The following is a 17,632-nucleotide window of genomic DNA, read 5'->3' on the forward strand; positions in this document are numbered from 1 at the left end:
TTCTGTTGCCCCCTTAAAGGGGTTATGCAGCTGACCTGAATGGCAAAAAGCTGGCTGTGGGGAGAGGTGGGGAGGTGTGGGACTGTGCGGCAGGCTTCCAGCCTCTCTCTAAAGCCTTTGGGTCCCTGTGGTTGGCAGGTCAGGAGACAGCAGAGGGCTGCGACAAGGCTGCAGATGACCCACTCTGTTGTAGGGCTGCAACAATTAATCAACGTATTTGACTAAAATGAACTATAAAAATACAGTTGCCAACCAAACTGTAATAGTCTATTAGTTAGTGACGTCACTAACCACATTGTTGCACCCATTAACTAGCTCATTAGCTCACTTAGCAGATCTATGGATTAGCTGGAGTTCATCACTTAGCTGTAATGAGATAGCGGGGGGGTAATATCAGCATGATCGAAAACATTTAAATGTAATTTAATTTAAATTTAATCAAACCCTGGCTTCTGCTAGAAGGGTCGTCAATTGCAAGGGCTAAGTTGGAGACACAGTATGGAGATTCAGTATGCTTACTCACCATAAAGGGGCAAAAAGCGAGGGCCACAGATGACCATGGGACTTGTGCGTTACAGACGATGGTAACGCAGGTACAAACGACTCTAGTGTTGTCACAGATGATGAATGTAAATCTTGCCATTATGCTATTACTCTCTTTCAATCATCAATTTTCTATAGCGCAAGTATAGCAATGACTTGAAATTTGGTTATACAATTTGTTTTATTATACCCTATGATTAACATCAAAGTGTCAACAGTGTTTCCCCTAGGATTTTATTCAGCAGCAGTGTAGTTGTGTGCACGTTCACGAACACGTTTATGTTGTCATGCTGGGACATAAGTGAATGTGATACTGAGAACTCCATTAAATGTTGCACTAAACCAAACAGAACTCTCTGAAAACAATGTTGTTGTTTTTAAATTCCTTTTAATAAATGCATCAGTTATAGTATTAATGTATTAAATAAAATGTCCTATGATTTGTTTATAACATCCAGTTAATAAAAAAGTAAAGTTAGTGCATAAACCTTGAATCTTGAAATATCTAAATTAAACAGGATTTATTTTTCAACAGATTAATTGATTATCAACATAGTCGTTAGTTGCGACCCTGCTCTGTTGAGGAGCAGTCACTTATTACTCATGTCAAGGACAGCACTTCAAAAGAGATTACAAGTCCAGGGTGGTATTATCTTGCCTTCTGATCACTATCTTAGTTCTTCCTTTATTGACTTTCTGTGTTTGCCTGTGTCTTTATTTCTTTCTCCGTCTTTCTTTTGGTTGTGCTATGAGTCTCCTTTTATCTTTGTTTATCCATTTGTGTCTGCATATCTCTTCGCTTGTCTTTCATTCTGCATTGGTGTAGAAAATAGGAAAACTATTCACTCACGGCACCTTAAAAAAGGCTGTGGATGCTTCAAACAGCGGCCACTCGGCCAGCGTTTGGTCAATGTTTGGAAAGCTTCCCTCTTCAGTAGCCCTCAGCCTTGGGGGAGGAGTGCAGATGGCAAACAGTGCCCCCCCCCCCCCCCCCCCCCCCCACACACACACACTCTCGAGACTTCACCCCACAGCTGAGCCAGAACTGCAGCCTTCTTCAGCTCAGTCCACTAGTGCCTACCCTAGAGGCCATTCTCTCAGCCAGCCATTTGTCCTCTTCTAAACCGACCTTAAATGGCACATATGAATTGCACTTAGAATATGAGGCATTGAATCGGCAAGTGACTCAATCACTTGTACTGAAATGCAACTGTCAGTGTAACAGAGCAGTGTTAAGCATAAGGTGTAATTCAAATGCCTCACTTTAAATTAATCTCTGAGGCGGCAAACGCCCCCCTGCCATTGGGTGCCATTAAAGCCGCTGGGTTCCTTGTCATATGTAAGTCATTGGAGGGCGTTCTGCCTGGTCAGCTGAAGTGTGTGGTGGCTGTTCTCGGGAGCTTGTCTCCCATGGTGACTGATGCCTGGCCTCTCTCTGCTGAGGTGTCTCCTGTTTCACTGCACTGATCATACATTTGTCTTCTTCCCTGAAGCACCACTCTTTCTTTCAGGTCATTAAAAGAAAAAGGGTGTCGCCACCTGGGATTATGTGAAATGTTTGCTTCGTGTAGCTTTGAGTCGCAGGGCTTTTGTGCCTGATACTGGTTAAAAAAAAACTCATTTGAAGAGCTTTTTTGTGAGTTTTTAGCCAGAACAGTAAAGCTGGGGAAAAGCAGTGCTTTCCAGTGCATCTGAGGCTTGTCATACTGATGTTGTCTGTGGCGTTTCAGATGTGGGAGGAGGCCATCATCCTGGGGAAGGAGCTCTCTGAGCAGTACGAAAATGAAATGTTTGACTTTGAGCAGCTCAGTGCGTTGTTGGTAAGTGCATTTAATTCTGTTCTTTGAAGTCAAACTGTGTGAGGTGGAAATTAAAGAAAATGTGATGTTGAAAAAAGGGGGAAACTGTCATAGTGTCACTATTGTTCTCATTGCATGAATGTGAAGCAAATATGGAGAGTGGGGGCTGCCCAATCCTACTCCTGGATCCAATCAATTATTTTAATTAGTCAGTTCTGTGCTAAAGGAGATTGAAAGCTCAAGAATGCCTCTGCTCTCAAGGAGGAGGATAGGACTAATCCTCTTCTCTAGGCTTTACGTTTTTTCTGTTTTCCATACATCACTAGTCAAGTTTGAATTACAAAAATCACATGAAGTGGAAGTCATCACCATTTTTCCTCAGTGAAGCTGCCCCTCGACTCAAGCTTATCGTTTCAACTTAAGTTTGTACACCAACATAACATGGCATTCCAAACCTGGGATGCGACCACCACACACTTTCATTATAGATGCACGTTTGTTTTTTTCTCCGCAGCGCAAGCAAGCTCAGTTCTACGAGAATATAGTCAAGGTGATCCGACCGAAGCCTGACTACTTTGCTGTGGGCTACCATGGCCAGGGTTTCCCCTCATTTCTCAGGGTAAGTGAAACCTGTCACTGCTGCTCCTGCTGAGAACCACAGAGGTCAATTCACCCATAGAAGAGCAACTCAGTAACAATCTTCAGGGCGGCCCGTGCCCTCAATCCTCTCTTGCCCTACACGTCAATATCTGAGTGTGGTTTCCCCTTGCCTTGCCCTACTCTGCTGGGAAGCAGAAGGCAAACATTGTGCAGGGACACTTCATTCTCTTAATACTCTTTCTTTCCCCTCCTCACCTGTGCTCCAAAAAAAGAAGAAATTATCTGAGAATCTCAAACAGCCGTCTCGCTACAGTACTCTGGCAGCCTGGAAGGGTGCCCTTCACTGAAAGAGGCAGGCATTTGGCTCAAGTGGAGGTGTGAGCATCGCAGGAAGGAAACAAATACATAAATGATGTTTAATCAATGGGGCCAGGTTAAAGGCGGCTGGCTGTAGCCTCTGGTGGTGTGATGGTTTAATTTGTTGCCCATGCATTAGCCAGGGATGACCTGCAGGCTTTTATAGAAATGCAAGCCATCAGAAGAGCCAAGGGGTTTATAGATACATAAATGCTGTTGGTCTGTGCTGTGTTACCAATCTTTTTTTTTGCGGGCACTTGTGAGCTAATGGACTCTCTTTGCTGATGACCAGTCTCCTGTTAAAAAATCAATTGTCATTTGCCCAATACCGTAATTTCCAAACTATAAATGCCGGCGTATACCAACCGCATGACACTTTTTTATGTCATTTTAAAAAGCAAAACCATGTATTGACTGCCCCCATGTTATAATCGTTACATCATCGTATCATGTCAAACTAAATGCTATGCGGTTGTGGTGCCAACGCTACTAGCATTTAAAAATTGTTGTATGAAGTAGGAATGGGCCTTTCAAGAGTTTCAAGCCTTTCTAACGTTATAAGGGACCAAACACTCCCTCCTCCCCTCTCTGCATGCACCCTTTTCACATTTAAATTCCAGACAGTGTCCAGAGAATCAGGTCTGGAGTTGCTCTTTCCTTGTAGCACACAACAGTTTCAAAAGCATTCTCACCTACTGGATGGAAATACGCCATACTTGGGTGAGAGGAAACCATTGAGGCTCATAGCTTGTGGTCACCAGGCTGCAGAACTAATCACCCAGACTAGTCCAAATGGGAAGGCTGTTTTTTTAAGCTAGCTACAATGAGTTACAACCCGTAGCTGACTACTACTACTAAGTGGTGTGGAAATTGATTAAAGGTTAATTTAGAAAAACTGTAACTGGACATTTGCGTTCCTCCCATTCAGCCCCTTTGGGTAATGTCTAGAACATTTCAGGAGTTCAGTTCATGTGTCAAAACTGTTTACTAAAGAGTGAAAGAGACCCAGTGACACTTTACCTTTTACTTTTTAGTTTTCACTACACCTAATTTTCATTTATTTCTAATTTCTACGTTTTTGACAGGTGTGGTAGAATTTGGCTTTGCATGTTATTCCTGTTTGTACAGTAGGCCTCTGGCAGCGTTCTTCTTCTACTGTTTAAATGTCAGAACAGCCAAAATGTTACTGTAGTTATAGTAGTATTCATTATTATTATTAATTAAGATACTACAAGAACATATGAACCAACCATGTAATGGTGACTGTTGGCTGATGGGCTCACCAGCCTATCTGTGGTATGTTATAGTGCTGTCTGTTATCTGATAGTGCTGGACTTTTCACATGCATACACACTCCTCCTCTGTGCTGCCTGGGGAAGTTTGCAAAGCCTCATTCACATGCAGTTCTATCCTAAATCTATCCATCAGCCACTGACACTTCTGATAATCTTCATGGATATTAATAAAATAGTTTATGATTAGAGATGGCCCCAGAGTTACAGCTTCTAAATGCATATCAGTCTGCCTCTATTCCTTAGCGTTAGCTAGACTTCAAAGGGGACAAAGCTAACAGAGCACAAGTCTTCTGGGTGGCCTATCCCCTGTGAGTGTCTGGATGTGTTGCCATGGCACCTGGCGGGGGTGGTCTACGGCAGAGTTGCTGTGGAGATGAAGACTCCACACCCCCGGCAGTCCACGGAAATCTTTCCAAATGTGGTTTGTATTTTGGAACCCCCTGCAACAATGGATTAATGGATGGTGGCTTATCCCTGCTATCTCTCCACCCACTGCCTCTTTCCCCCGGCCGGTGGAGGTGGAGCTGCTCACCTGTGGTAAAGATTTGGAGGAGATGAATGGCCTTCTCCGGCACAGTCAAGTAAATAAGTGAGCTCCGATAAGGGTCAGCTTAGTTGCTGCTCCAGAGTATGTATGTGGGTCTGGGTGTGTGCGAGGGTGTGTGTGTGTGAGGATGGCCCTGTGTAGCTACTTATTTATTCTCTGTATTATGAAATTTCATTTACATTTAGTCATTTAGCAGATGTTTTTGTCCAAAGCGGCGTACAAGGGAGAGAACAGTCAAGCTACGAGCAATAGAGCCCTAGTGTAACAATAAGTACTACTTTACATAAGAAATAGAAGGAAAAAAAGAAGTACAGGAATATAACTGCTGTAAGTGCAAGTTAAGCACTAGTTGAAGTGCCAGTTAGGAGGGGAGGTGCTCTCTGAAGAGTTGGGTCTTCAAAAGCTTCTTAAAGGTAGAGAGGGACACCCCTGCTCTGGTGGTGCTAGGCAGTTCGTTCCACCAACGTGGAACAACAAATGAGAATAGTCTTGATTACCGTGCTTGCACAGACGGAAGTGCCAAACGACGCTCACTAGACGAAAGCAGCATCCTGGGTGTAACATTTGCCCTTACAAGAGCATTTAGGTAGGTGGGAGCAGAACCAGCAATCACTCTGTAAGCAAGCAAAAGTGACTTGAACTTCATGCGAGCAGCTACAGGCAGCCAGTGGAGCTCAATGAGTAGCGGCGTGACATGCGCCCACTTTGAGCACTTCAGCACTTTCAGCACTTCATGAAACTTCCCCATCATGAGAAGTAGTCTGGCCTGTATGCTCTAGAGGCTTCACAGATGCTGAGGTGTTGAAATGGGTTAACACCGGATTGAGTTATCTATAATGAAGCCTCACCACACTTACCAACCTCAGGTAATAAAGAGATACTAAGGCTGAATAATCCCCAAGCACGCGCTCTTGCAACTAATTACCAAACAGGACGCCAGTGGCTAAATAATACAGGCCAGGATTTTCAGTGACCCCCCTTACAGGCAATAGAGTCATTAATAGTAGGAAGGATTACACGGGCAAAACAAAACCGCTCTTCAGCCTCGTCCTATTATTTGATCAGCGTCTCTAAATTAAGAGGGCCTCGTCATAAATGCTTTTTGCCGGTGATAAATTGCATAATTATATATCCTCTGCATACATCTTTGCCTGGGCAGTCCGACGCCAACTTCATTTCCACTTTCGAAATTTAGATAAATGCACTGAGAAGTGGTTTTATTTGTGCTCTCATACTGCTAGTTGTGTGTGTGCGGTTATCGCCCCCTTGTCAGGGATAATAGTAAATCGTATTTAGAAATCAATAGCTCTGATAAAGGCACTTGTTTCCCCCCCTCTGAGAATTGATTTTGTGCAATGGGGCTTAATGCAGATGCTTATGATGTATTACTTGCTAATGTAGGCAAACAGCAGGATATTTTAAATAGTATATTATATTAAATACCAAACTGTGGCTCTTAATCTGCCAGCGTCGTGCCCTCCAGGGTTTCAAATAGAGATAGGCTGAAATTATAGACTAGACGGGTGCACAGTGCACATCCAAAGGTGATGCTGTATTTGATTTAATTTGTGTTCCACACAAGTGTGTTATAACACACCTTTATTTCCTAACCAGCAATAGACTGGCTGCTGTACAGCACAGACATTTCCTGGGCATTGAGTATTTCTGTTCTTGTCAAATGTAGAAAGTGTAATGTTTGGGATAGTTGTTAATGGCTATATTCAAATTGGGTTTTTTACCATCCTCTATGTGATAAAATGTCAGAAAGTTGTGAGTTTTTTACTAACTCTATTGAAGGTGCGGCATAAAGCTGTTAAAACTACACATACATTTGGCTGGCTGTGTTGAGAGCACCATTCTGTTCTGCTTGTCTTGTTTAGCTGCTGCAGAAACAAAAACAACAACAACAGCTCTCTCCAGGAAGGAAGTTGACGCTTGAAATAGGTGCTTAGCACAAATGTGGATCCGTCTTGTTTCCCCTGCCCTGTAGAGTTGAAAGGAGTAACACTGAGAGGAAGGGAAGTCAGTCCTCCCTGATCAGGAAACCACTGTGTGGATTGTGCAAAACAACATTTTTACACATTTCAGCCTCTCTGCGTGTTTTTCAGGCAGAATGGGCTTTAAGAAAACACCACAACCAATGAATATACAGCAATACATTCTTTACTTTGAAATCCACCCATTAAAGGCTTAGTGGGTTACTGCACAACATTGAGATGAAAATTCAGTAAAAGAAAAAGTCAATCAAAAGGGCTGATTGGCTTCATATTCGTCTCAACGTTGGACAGTGAATGGCCTTACATAATGGACAGAAGACTGAAGCTCCTCAGAGTGGATGTACTGATGCAGCTGATCATTCTTTAAACATGCCCATGAGTGCTAGAATCTGCAGGCTTTTTGGTCAGGACATGGAATGGTTCTTTTTCAGGTTTATGTAGCCTGCCTGTGACAGTCATAATGGAGCACATGTGTTGTCCACTACTGGGTCTTTCCAATATCCCCAAGGATAGTTCAGTTCAGCCGTATCCAAAGTTACAATCTGTCTTTTTCACAGATAAATGTAACCTGTTACTCATCATATAACAAAGTGGCGGTTTTTGGGTGTGCAGAAGACCTCCAATAGCTGTTAGTATTATCTGCACCATTGCATCTGGTGAAATGTGCACAAATGTGTGTGGACTACTGGATATATCATGGCTTATAGTACACGCGATAGATAGTTTGGAAAAGTTATTGCATTGTGGTTTAAGCAGCTATTGGTACCTTCTGTTTTAAGGAGCTATTGTATTCATGTGTAGGTGTTTTTCCATCCATCCTCTAATTGCATTCCTTTTCAGACATAGTGTTGTTGTGCCTTTGAGAGGTAATAGAGAGGAAATGAAGTAGGTTTTGGAGAAGGCATGAATAGATGTAGGAAGTCTGGATATTGCCTTTGACAAGGTTAGGATAGGAACGCTCCTTGTTTCCCAAATCTCCTTAAATGTACTCATAAGCACCCTGCTCTGGGCGGCCACTCTCAGCAGATGCCCCGCAGTTCACGCAACAATTAGCTAAGTGCTGTGAACGAGGCGATAAGTACCCATTCTCCTCCCCGGCACCGCGCCGATGGAGTGTTGATGGAAATGATTCAGCCATCAGCCCCCGAATCGTGCCTGGACCGGGCCTCTGCCAGGCCTCCGCCAGTCCACATGATTCTCTAGCCTCCGCTAACAAGTGCCACGCATTTATTTTTCTGGAGCGCGCTCAATGGGCCAATTTATTTAAAACACTGGTCTCTCTGCCAGGCCCACAGCGACCCGGCCTCCTGCTGGTGAGAACAAGCAGCAGTGCCAGGAGCGGTGCACAGTCACCGCGGTGCCAGCCCCCTTGATATGCAGATTATGATAATGCATTTTAACCCCCCTCAGAAGTGCCAGCAACACCCATTAAAATTCAGTATTTAAATTGAATTCCAAATGGCCTCAGCCATTCCATTTTTTTTACATCATCATTTATATTTATACATTTATATACACAGTATACTTTCTGCTTATATGCCTCAGGGCATGCTGATATTGAACAAGGCTAAAATGGTCTCTGGAGGGGAAAGGGATTGGTGTACTGAAGGGTTGTTATTACTGTGTTATTACTCCTATGTAAACGCTTCATTAACAGTGCTTTGGCCCAAATGGAGTTCTCTTGCTCACTGTGTTGCCTCCTCGTACTACTTTAGGCTGATATTAATATCCGAGGGAAGTAAGATGTGCGACTTCTAAATGTGTTTTTATTTCAAATGTGTACCACTCATTTTACGTAGTACTTTATGCCTTGTTTTCCCTTCCCCAGAATAAGATGTTCATGTACCGAGGCAAGGAGTACGAGCGGAGGGAGGACTTTGAGGCGCGACTGCTCACACAGTTCCCCAATGCTGACAAAATGAAGACCACTAATCCACCTGGAGATGAGATCAGGAACTCGCCTGGTCAATGTATCCTCATCTGATGCTCATCACACCCTCCGCACACACACAACACGCCATGTCATTGATATTCATGGTCATAAGCTGCTGTTGGTTCTTATTTATGTAAATCTAAAGCATGATGAATAATTTGATTCAGATGTGTAGCTGATGGTTACCAATCCCTTGTACTTGCTGCATTTAAAGTGTGTGAGTGTAAATAGATCAAGGTGAGGTGAAGGGTCAGGGCATGGGTTAAGATCTACTCCATTCTAATTCAGTAAGCCTGTTGTCACATAAGCTACTGAAAATACCTACTGCACCATCATTTCTAAACAGATAATATGAGAGGCACAATTGTATTATATGTGTATTAGGGGTGGGGGGGGGGAATTGATTATTCGATTTGTCTCGATTCTTTCTCAGAAAAGTTCATAATCGATTTTGTAATTTTTTTTTTTACACATCCATTTTATGTTGAAATGCAAGCTGCATCGATTATTGGATTGTTCATAGAAAGTCAAAATTGTGACAAGGAAAAGCTTTTTCTATACTAAAAAATAGAGAAGGTAATTCATCTGTTGATTTTCTTTAATTATCAAACACAAAGTAGGAAGTGTAGCAAAGACTCTGAGTAGCAAACTCGAATGTTTTAAAAGTCGAAATGGATTGATAATCGTTTTATCAGTTTAGAATTGATAATCGTTTTTTTTACACATCCATTTTCAGGCTCTGGGCTCTGTTAAGCGCCGAGAGGCAATTGTATTGTTATGGCGCTATACAAATAAAATTGAATTGAATTGAATTGAATTGAATTGAATTTTATGTTGAAATGCAATTATCGATTAATTATCAATTCGAAACCGATAAAACGATTATCGATGCATTTCGACTATTGAATCATTTGAGTTTGCAACTCAGAGTCTAAAATCACTTCCTACTTTGTGTTTGATAATTAAAGAAAATCAACAGATGAATTACCTTCTCTATTTGCTTTATTAGAGAAAAAGCTTTTAATGGTCACAATTTTGACTTCCTATGAGCAATGCAATAGTCGATGCAGCTTGCATTTCAACATAAAATATTACAAAATCGATTTAAAATCGATAGTCGATTTAAAATCGAATCGTTGACCTGAATCGATTTCGAATCGAATCGTGAGGTGCCAAGAGATTCCCACCCCTAATGTGTATGCATTTGTGTCTGTTTTTTTCCCCTTCATATGTTTGTGTCTGTTTTGATCGGTATTAGTCATTTAGCAGTTAGTCAGCGTTGCTATTTTGCTTAACGTCTGTGATCAAAAGGCATCCAGTGTTTCACAGTCAAGCCCATCCTTGAGCTTCCACCAAAGTTCCAGAACAAACCGGTATCTGAGCAGATCCTGAGGTAAGCACGTCCTCTCCACTATTTACTTCCCGCCTCAATTATTCAGCAGCTCAGCCTGCATTCCCCCTCCAGAGGAAGGGGGGTCTGTAGAGTTTACTCCAGTTGCGTTATTAATACCATTGATTCTCCCCTCAGACATATTTATCCTAGATTACGCATACTCGCTCAGATTTCCATCCATCCCATTGGCACCACTAGAAAACACCAAAAGCAGGAAGCCATACGTTGCAACGACGGAGTGTTTTAGAGATGTGTCTTTTCATCTGTGAACTGCGACTGGCAGACCCTTTTTCCTCTCTGGTAGAGGCCAAGTGAATTGAGCTGTTACTGTCTGTAGAGCTACACACAAAACTTCCCATTGGAAGGTCAAAGCTGATCCTGGATCAGTGAGCGCTCCTGGACACCCAGGGACAGGAGGAGAGAGATAATGGTGAACTGTATCCCCGGGAGTAAACTGTGTTTGACCTCACTGGGTAGGGTGTTGGTTTAGTGGTAGGGAAGCAGCTCTCCACGGTCACTACCATCATCCCTAAAGCCCACCTCCATTAGCACACACATAGAGGAGGGAGCAGAGGCTCATCAACACTCCCAAATCCACTGAGCCAGAGCTCCTCTTGGGAAGATGGAGATAAGGACCAGAAGGACAGGGCGCTGTAGGTGTCTCTGAGAGGCTGGGAGCTGGCCATGGTACTGTGTGTGTGTGTGTGTGTGTGTGTGTGTGTGTGTGTGTGTGTGTGTGTGTGTGTGTGTGTGTGTGTGTGCCTAGCGGGTCTGATTGGAATGTGTAGCTGTGTTAATTGGCTGGATTAGAGGCCTGTGTGTGTGCAAGCCGATAGGAGGCCCAGCTCGCTCGGCCACGCTGTTTGCTCAGGGCTCAGAGATCAGCCGTGCACAGAGACGGAGCAAAGCTGCTCTCCCACGCCACCACAGCGCCCGTTCCAGCAGCTCGCTCCTCCTCCTCTTCCTCTCGCTGTCACTCACACTCACACTCTCTTTCTCTTTACACAACCCTTATCTCTCCCTTCACCTCCCTGAATGTCATACACTCTCCCACCTTCACCATTTAAACCTTTTTGTTGCATAGAGTTTCTCTCTCTCGCTCTCTTTCTCTCTCTCTCACTCTATATGCATTCCTTTTCCAGGCAATGGTTTGTAAATGTCATAATTGGGCGGTGGAGAGGCTTTTGTATTTGATTCTAGATCTGTTAATTAGATCAGAAACGTGGACGGCTCGAGTCCTCAGATCCCCCACCGGCCTGAGCCATGGCACACAACTCCAAGCCTCAGTGCTTTTTAAAGGACTGCCGTGACTCCATGAGTTGGAAATATGGTGAGATTAGGTTTTTGTTCAGGCACGACAACAGAGCCTGGCTCCGGGCACTGGTGCTTTGGTGTGTGTTCGCTGGGCTTCGACCTTGTGGATAAACCCTGGACAAGGTTGCCCATTCTGCCTGCCTGCCTGCCTGCTGTGCCAACGGATTGGTGCTTCTCATCCACCCAGGTCCAGCGGCAATGCTGCCAAAAACACGCTGCACGGGTAGATGGGAAAATAAAAAACAAGTTCTAATGGAAAACATGTTTAAAAAGGAGAAAAAAACACATCACTCAGTCACATGGCACTGTTGAGGCTCAAATAGACTGCTTTTAAAACGACCAGCTCCTGCTTTGGAGTTCTTATTTATATCACAGTGTAATTAGGAAATCTGATTGAAAGAGATTTGCGAACCATATGGTGTGCTTTCACTGTGAAAGGACAGAAGCATTATGTGCTGTGTGGTGTGTCAAGGGAGTGGACTGTGCTTACAAATGGTGCGTGTGAGAGTGAAGGACATGGAGATACACTCCTGACATTCAGGAGACAATTTTAAATCAACTAAAATAAACGTCATCGTTACACCCCCACAACCCCATACTTCATGCCTCACCTTGTCAGCTGAGGACAGCCATAGACACGCACGCACGCACGCAAGCACAAAAACAAATAAGGGCCCATTTAAAGTGTCATCTTTGCTCAAGGTCTAGAGGTCTTCATCTATTCCTCATCGCTTTCAATCAAGGTGTTGCTCTGTGTGTGTGTGTGTGTGTGTGTGTGTGTGTGTGTGTGTGTGTGTGTGTGTGTGTGTTTCTCACTGTAGGTTCATGTTTTTCTTCTCTCCTCTCTTTACCCTTACAGTTTCTACACTGTTAATGAAGTGAACAAGTTCCAGTACTCCAGACCTGTGAGGAAGGGGGAGAAGGACCCAGATAACGAGTTTTCAGTAAGCATGATGCCTTTAGTGTACTGTGCTGGACCACACTCAGTAAGCATGATGCCTTTAGTGTACTGTGCTGGACCACACTCAGTAAGCATGATGCCTTAAGTGTGCTGGATCACACAGTTAACCCACATGACATCAGTGTTCAGTAAGCATGATGCCTTAAGTGTGCTGGATCACACAGTTAACCCACATGACATCAGTGTTCAGTAAGCATGATGCCTTAAGTGTGCTGGATCACACAGTTAACCCACATGACATCAGTGTTCAGTAAGCATGATGCCTTAAGTGTGCTGGATCACACAGTTAACCCACATGACATCAGTGTTCAGTAAGCATAATGCCTTTAGTGTGCTGGATCACACAGTTAAGCCATATGGCGTCATGCCATGCTGTGTTACTCATGCTGGTCTGTTTGATTGGTAAAGACTAGGTAACATCTGTCCTTCTTACAGTGGTTAGTAAATACACCAGATGTGTTACATCAATCCCAGCCTTTGGTTAATGGTTATGTGGCCAAGTATTTGCAGATAAGCATGAAAGCACATATTTGTGTTCACAGGTATAAATAAATACTGTGGTCTGTGGTGCACATAAACCAGAGGAAATATTCAAATCTCTTAGAGTGTGTGTTTGTCTTTTTAACGTTGCTTTTGTTCAGTTTATTTGAACAGGATCCAAAGTCATCATTTGACATGTTCTGCATCTGCTTACAGAACAAGCTGCTCCCAGCCACCATTAATGAGCTGTCACCAACACACACTCACAGTTGGACATAGGCAGAGCCCCTTCTAAAATAAACTTAATCATTATACCACACACACACACACGAACACACACACACACACACACACAGGTACTCACCAAGATGGGCTTTTTGTAAACAGCCATTAAAACCCTCTCTTGAATATGCGATGTGATGTAAATTGGAGGTGGTTTTAAATGAAGTAGAGGGGAAAAATGGGCTATTGCTAAAAACAATCAGTGGCTTTTTCTAAGTGCCCTGTGCCGTGTTGGAGTCGCCCACCACCTGCCATTTACCATCTCAGTAAAAGCTAGCATTATTGTTCCCCTGCTGTGTTCCTCAAACTCCTCTTGTTTTCCCCCCCAACAGAACATGTGGATCGAGCGGACCACTTACGTCACCGCCTACAAGCTGCCTGGCATACTGCGCTGGTTTGAAGTCAAGTCCTTCTCTACAGTAAGTGTGATAAGTATGAACAGTATGTATGGAGCCCAGTCTCCAACCACTGGGTAATCTAAAAGGGCTAATCGATGCCATTTGATCCATCCTCTTAACCCAACTGGACAGCACTGCAAAGGGGCCCCAAGCTTCAGGCCTGTGCATGCATGTGATATAAGGCATGTCGCATTGCATGTATACAGACACAGTCAAAACGATGTTAATGGTAGAAGGTTGGCCCTGAGACCATACTACAGAATAGGCAAATAGTTCCAAGCACTTCTGAGGGAATGGTTCTTATGAACACAAAATCTCAAACCGTATTGTCTAACGTGGCATAGTCATGGCATGCGTGTCACGTTTTCAGCAGTCAAAATTCAACATACCTAACATTTCTAAGAAGTAAAGAGTTCCAGCCCTGGCAAAACATGAATGCCAAGCATAGTGAGAAATCCCCTTCAGCCTTGGCACAAGTCAAGAACTGCTGTCTGCATTTTCATTGTCATCTAAGCATGTCTCTGCTGCGGCCTCCTGCTTCACAACTTGAATACACCCTACAGTCAGCCCACTTGTTTTGAAGCACTTAGTTATGCGCTCCGAGGCCAGCTTTGAATGTCTGCAAGCCCCAGAGCACTGTACTTGGCCTGGACCCGCACGGTGCATTGGCCCCTGGTGCTTTTCTCTGCTTTCACAATGCGACTGTCTGCAGTGGAGAGAAAGGGAGGAAGAGGGATGAGCCGAGGAGGGCTATTGACAGGCGGGGGAGGAAGAGAGCAGCGTATCAGTTTCAGCTCTGCAGCGGATTTACTGTATCAATCAGGTCCCGGCCACCAGCCTCATCCTTTTAATATGCCGCTATTTTGTCAAAAAAACAAATGTGCTACTTAGCGTAATTAGTCTGCCTAAGTATTCTGCAATCAATTACGCTTTATTTGTCACTTTGATTAGCTTCTTTCATGTTGAAGCTGCTGGATTGCCTGCTTGAAGTAGAACCACCACTTTCTATTTCTTTTGTCCTCTCCAGCTATCTCTCACGTCGGCTCGTGCAGCCTTGCTCCTGCACTGAGCACTATATTAATTGGCAGCAGGCTCTGTGGTTTGCTAGTGATCTGTTATGAGTCTCGCCCTCTCTCTCTCTTCCTTCTCTCTTTCTCTCCCCATCCCTCTCTCTGACTCGTTCTGCCTCTTGGCTTTCTGTGCACTGCCCTCTCAGCTGTCCATCCACACCCTGCTGTCTCCACACGTCACGTATCTCTAAATTTGACAGTTGGTTAAGAAACTGTTTCAAATGTGCTCTTTTCAAAAATCAAATTTGGCAGCCTGCACTCGTGAAATAAATAAATAAATGGAAGCATTTCTACCTCTGCTGGGGTCTACTACGCTCAGGCTCCTGAAAACACGCAGAAACAAGCACATCTCGCCACGCGGTCGATTACAGACCAGGTGCGCCCCACCCCCCTTCACAACAACATCCACCACCAAACGAGATGTATCGGCTGTGCCAGATTGACGTCCAGATGATGCCCAATAGGCTTGATCCCTGGCGGCCCATTTTCGATTTAGGGCCTAATGAGTCAGTGTTGATACAGCCCATCATATAAAGCCTCTCCGTCCCATGCCAGGGCCTAACTGCACGGGAAGACTTGGCCGTTGTGGAGCCTCTCCAGATTGGAGCTTTTGTCATGCTGCCACCCCTCCTACTAAATTTGGAATGGTGCAAAAACTGCCATTTACGCCGACAATCCACACATGTTTTAATTCCCATTAGCAATCTGTAGAGAGAGAGAGAGAGAGAGAGGAGAGAGAGAGAGAGAGAGAGAGAGAGAGAGAGGAGAGAGAGAGAGAGAGAGAGAGAGAGAGAGAGAGAGAGAGAGAGAGAGAGAGAGAGAGAGAGAGAGAGAGAGGAGAGAGAGAGAGAGAGAGAGAGAGAGAGAGAGAGAGAGAGAGAGAGAGAGAGAGAGAGAGAGAGAGAGAGAGAGAGAGAGAGAGAGAGAGAGAGAGAGAGAGACATTTTAGGAGGCATGGTTGGAGGGAGAGAGAGAGAGGAAATGGAGGACAATGTGTTGAGGGAATGGGTATGAATGTGTTTAAAGACAGACAAGAGAGAAGGAGTCGAAGAAAGAAAAAAAGTGTTTATTTAAGGAATTGAAAGTCTTGGAGTGTAGCGTGAAGTGAGTGTTTGTACCCCAGATGGACTGCCGTTAATGATGGAGGAGTACCCTGTGTTCTTGAATGTGTAGACGGATGGCAGCCATCCCAGTTCTTTATGCTTCTCCCACAGCTCTCTTCCACTCCCTGTCCATAAAGCTGGATGAAAGCTGCAATAAATGGGGCTCAATGTCTACAGTAGTCAAGCTCACAGCCAAATATGCATCGTTCTCCTAAGGACCAGACATCTTGCTGTTAATTATGAGAATTTGAGAGAAGAACATCTGACAGTAAACAGCATTTGTGGTTGTTCAGCATAGCATTAAATGTACGTGTAATCAGAATAGGGTGAAGACTATATGTCAAGTTCATTAGTGATCAGCATAGGGTTCATTAGTCTGGGGATGTGTAAATGTAAAAAAACAGTACAGCTGTGTTAATATTGTCCGACAGTTTTTGTGTTAACTGTGCTTTAGTGGCGTTTATGGTCTTCGAGACATGTTATTGTCAAAATGTTTCAGTAACTTGAGGGTTAAGTGCAAATAAAATACAATTATATATAAAATATAAATGAAAATATGATTGATAAAAGAGGACAAAAGGTTACATAAATCCCAATTAAATTAACAAAGTGTCATTCCAGTAATTACGCTGGCTAATAATATACCCATTCTGCATATGACTCATGTTTCTATACATTTGTGATTGCCTCACAGGAGGAGATTAGTCCCTTGGAGAACGCCATGGAAACCATGCAGCTGACCAATGAGAAGATCAACAACATGGTGCAGAGACACCTGAACGATACCAACCTTCCCATCAACCCCCTGTCCATGCTGTTGAATGGAATAGTAGACCCGGCCGTCATGGGTGGCTTTACAAACTATGAGAAGGTAAGAGCACCATCTCCCTCATACACTCCTACTCATACACATCAGGCAGCGTAAGGAAGTGACAGGAATAGCTGTACATATGAGTGACTTTTCTTTTATTGTCGTGGAGGCTGGCATTTGGGTATGACAGTATTTACTCCATGCTATTTGTCTTCATAGGAACTTGGGCACAGTCCTGATGAAATTCAGCTGATTATGCAGATTCATTTTGGAAGTGAAAGATTACATAGCAGTGCTTGTATGACAATTCCAGCTGGAGGGATAAATTAATTCTGCTCCTCTATTACATCTGTAGTGCTCCCATCATTCTTCCACATGTCACTCTCTGGTGATCATCTCCATGACTCCATACCTGTTGGTGGAGCGGATATGGGTACTCTCAGGAGTTTTCACCTGTTGATCAACCCCAAAACGCTGCTTCATGTGGTGCCGCCAAGAGTTAGTCTGCTCATAAGCAGCATTAGTTTGCTATAATAAAACATTCTGCCATCCTCAGATAACCACACACGTGTTAACAATACTGGCCTATTCCCATGGACATCACTTTAAGCCTCAACAACAGCCTATTTGCCAGTATAAACCACCTGTTCCTATGTGCACCTTCAGTGCAGAGGACATGTTACATGATCCCATAATGGGTTCATGATTGCAGGCTATATTATGAGCCAATGGTTTCCATAGGCAGGGGG

The 17,632-nt window shown here is 43.8% G+C and overlaps 1 protein-coding gene across 7 annotated transcripts in view; it reads left to right on the forward strand.

Annotated features, from left to right (window-relative positions):
- dock1 (dedicator of cytokinesis 1) overlaps window positions 1–17,632 on the forward strand; it is a 219,349-nt gene that overhangs the window by 182,066 nt on the left and 19,651 nt on the right. For 5 of the 7 annotated variants that reach the window (XR_013968570.1, XM_080834740.1, XM_080834742.1 and 2 more), the window contains 7 exons: window positions 2,274–2,363; window positions 2,857–2,961; window positions 8,967–9,108; window positions 10,383–10,464; window positions 12,638–12,722; window positions 13,834–13,920; window positions 16,767–16,943. Coding sequence is in view for 6 of the 7 variants with exons in the window: in XM_080834740.1 (XP_080690866.1) it covers window positions 2,274–2,363; window positions 2,857–2,961; window positions 8,967–9,108; window positions 10,383–10,464; window positions 12,638–12,722; window positions 13,834–13,920; window positions 16,767–16,943 (768 nt within the window). In the remaining variant the exon portion in view is untranslated. The remainder of the gene's footprint in view (window positions 1–2,273; window positions 2,364–2,856; window positions 2,962–8,966; window positions 9,109–10,382; window positions 10,465–12,637; window positions 12,723–13,833; window positions 13,921–16,766; window positions 16,944–17,632) is intronic. The other 2 variants (XM_080834744.1, XM_080834745.1) reach the window with 1 other exon arrangement.

Source organism: Sprattus sprattus (assembly GCF_963457725.1).
Source record: "Sprattus sprattus genome assembly, chromosome: 3".
NCBI lineage: Eukaryota > Metazoa > Chordata > Actinopteri > Clupeiformes > Clupeidae > Sprattus > Sprattus sprattus.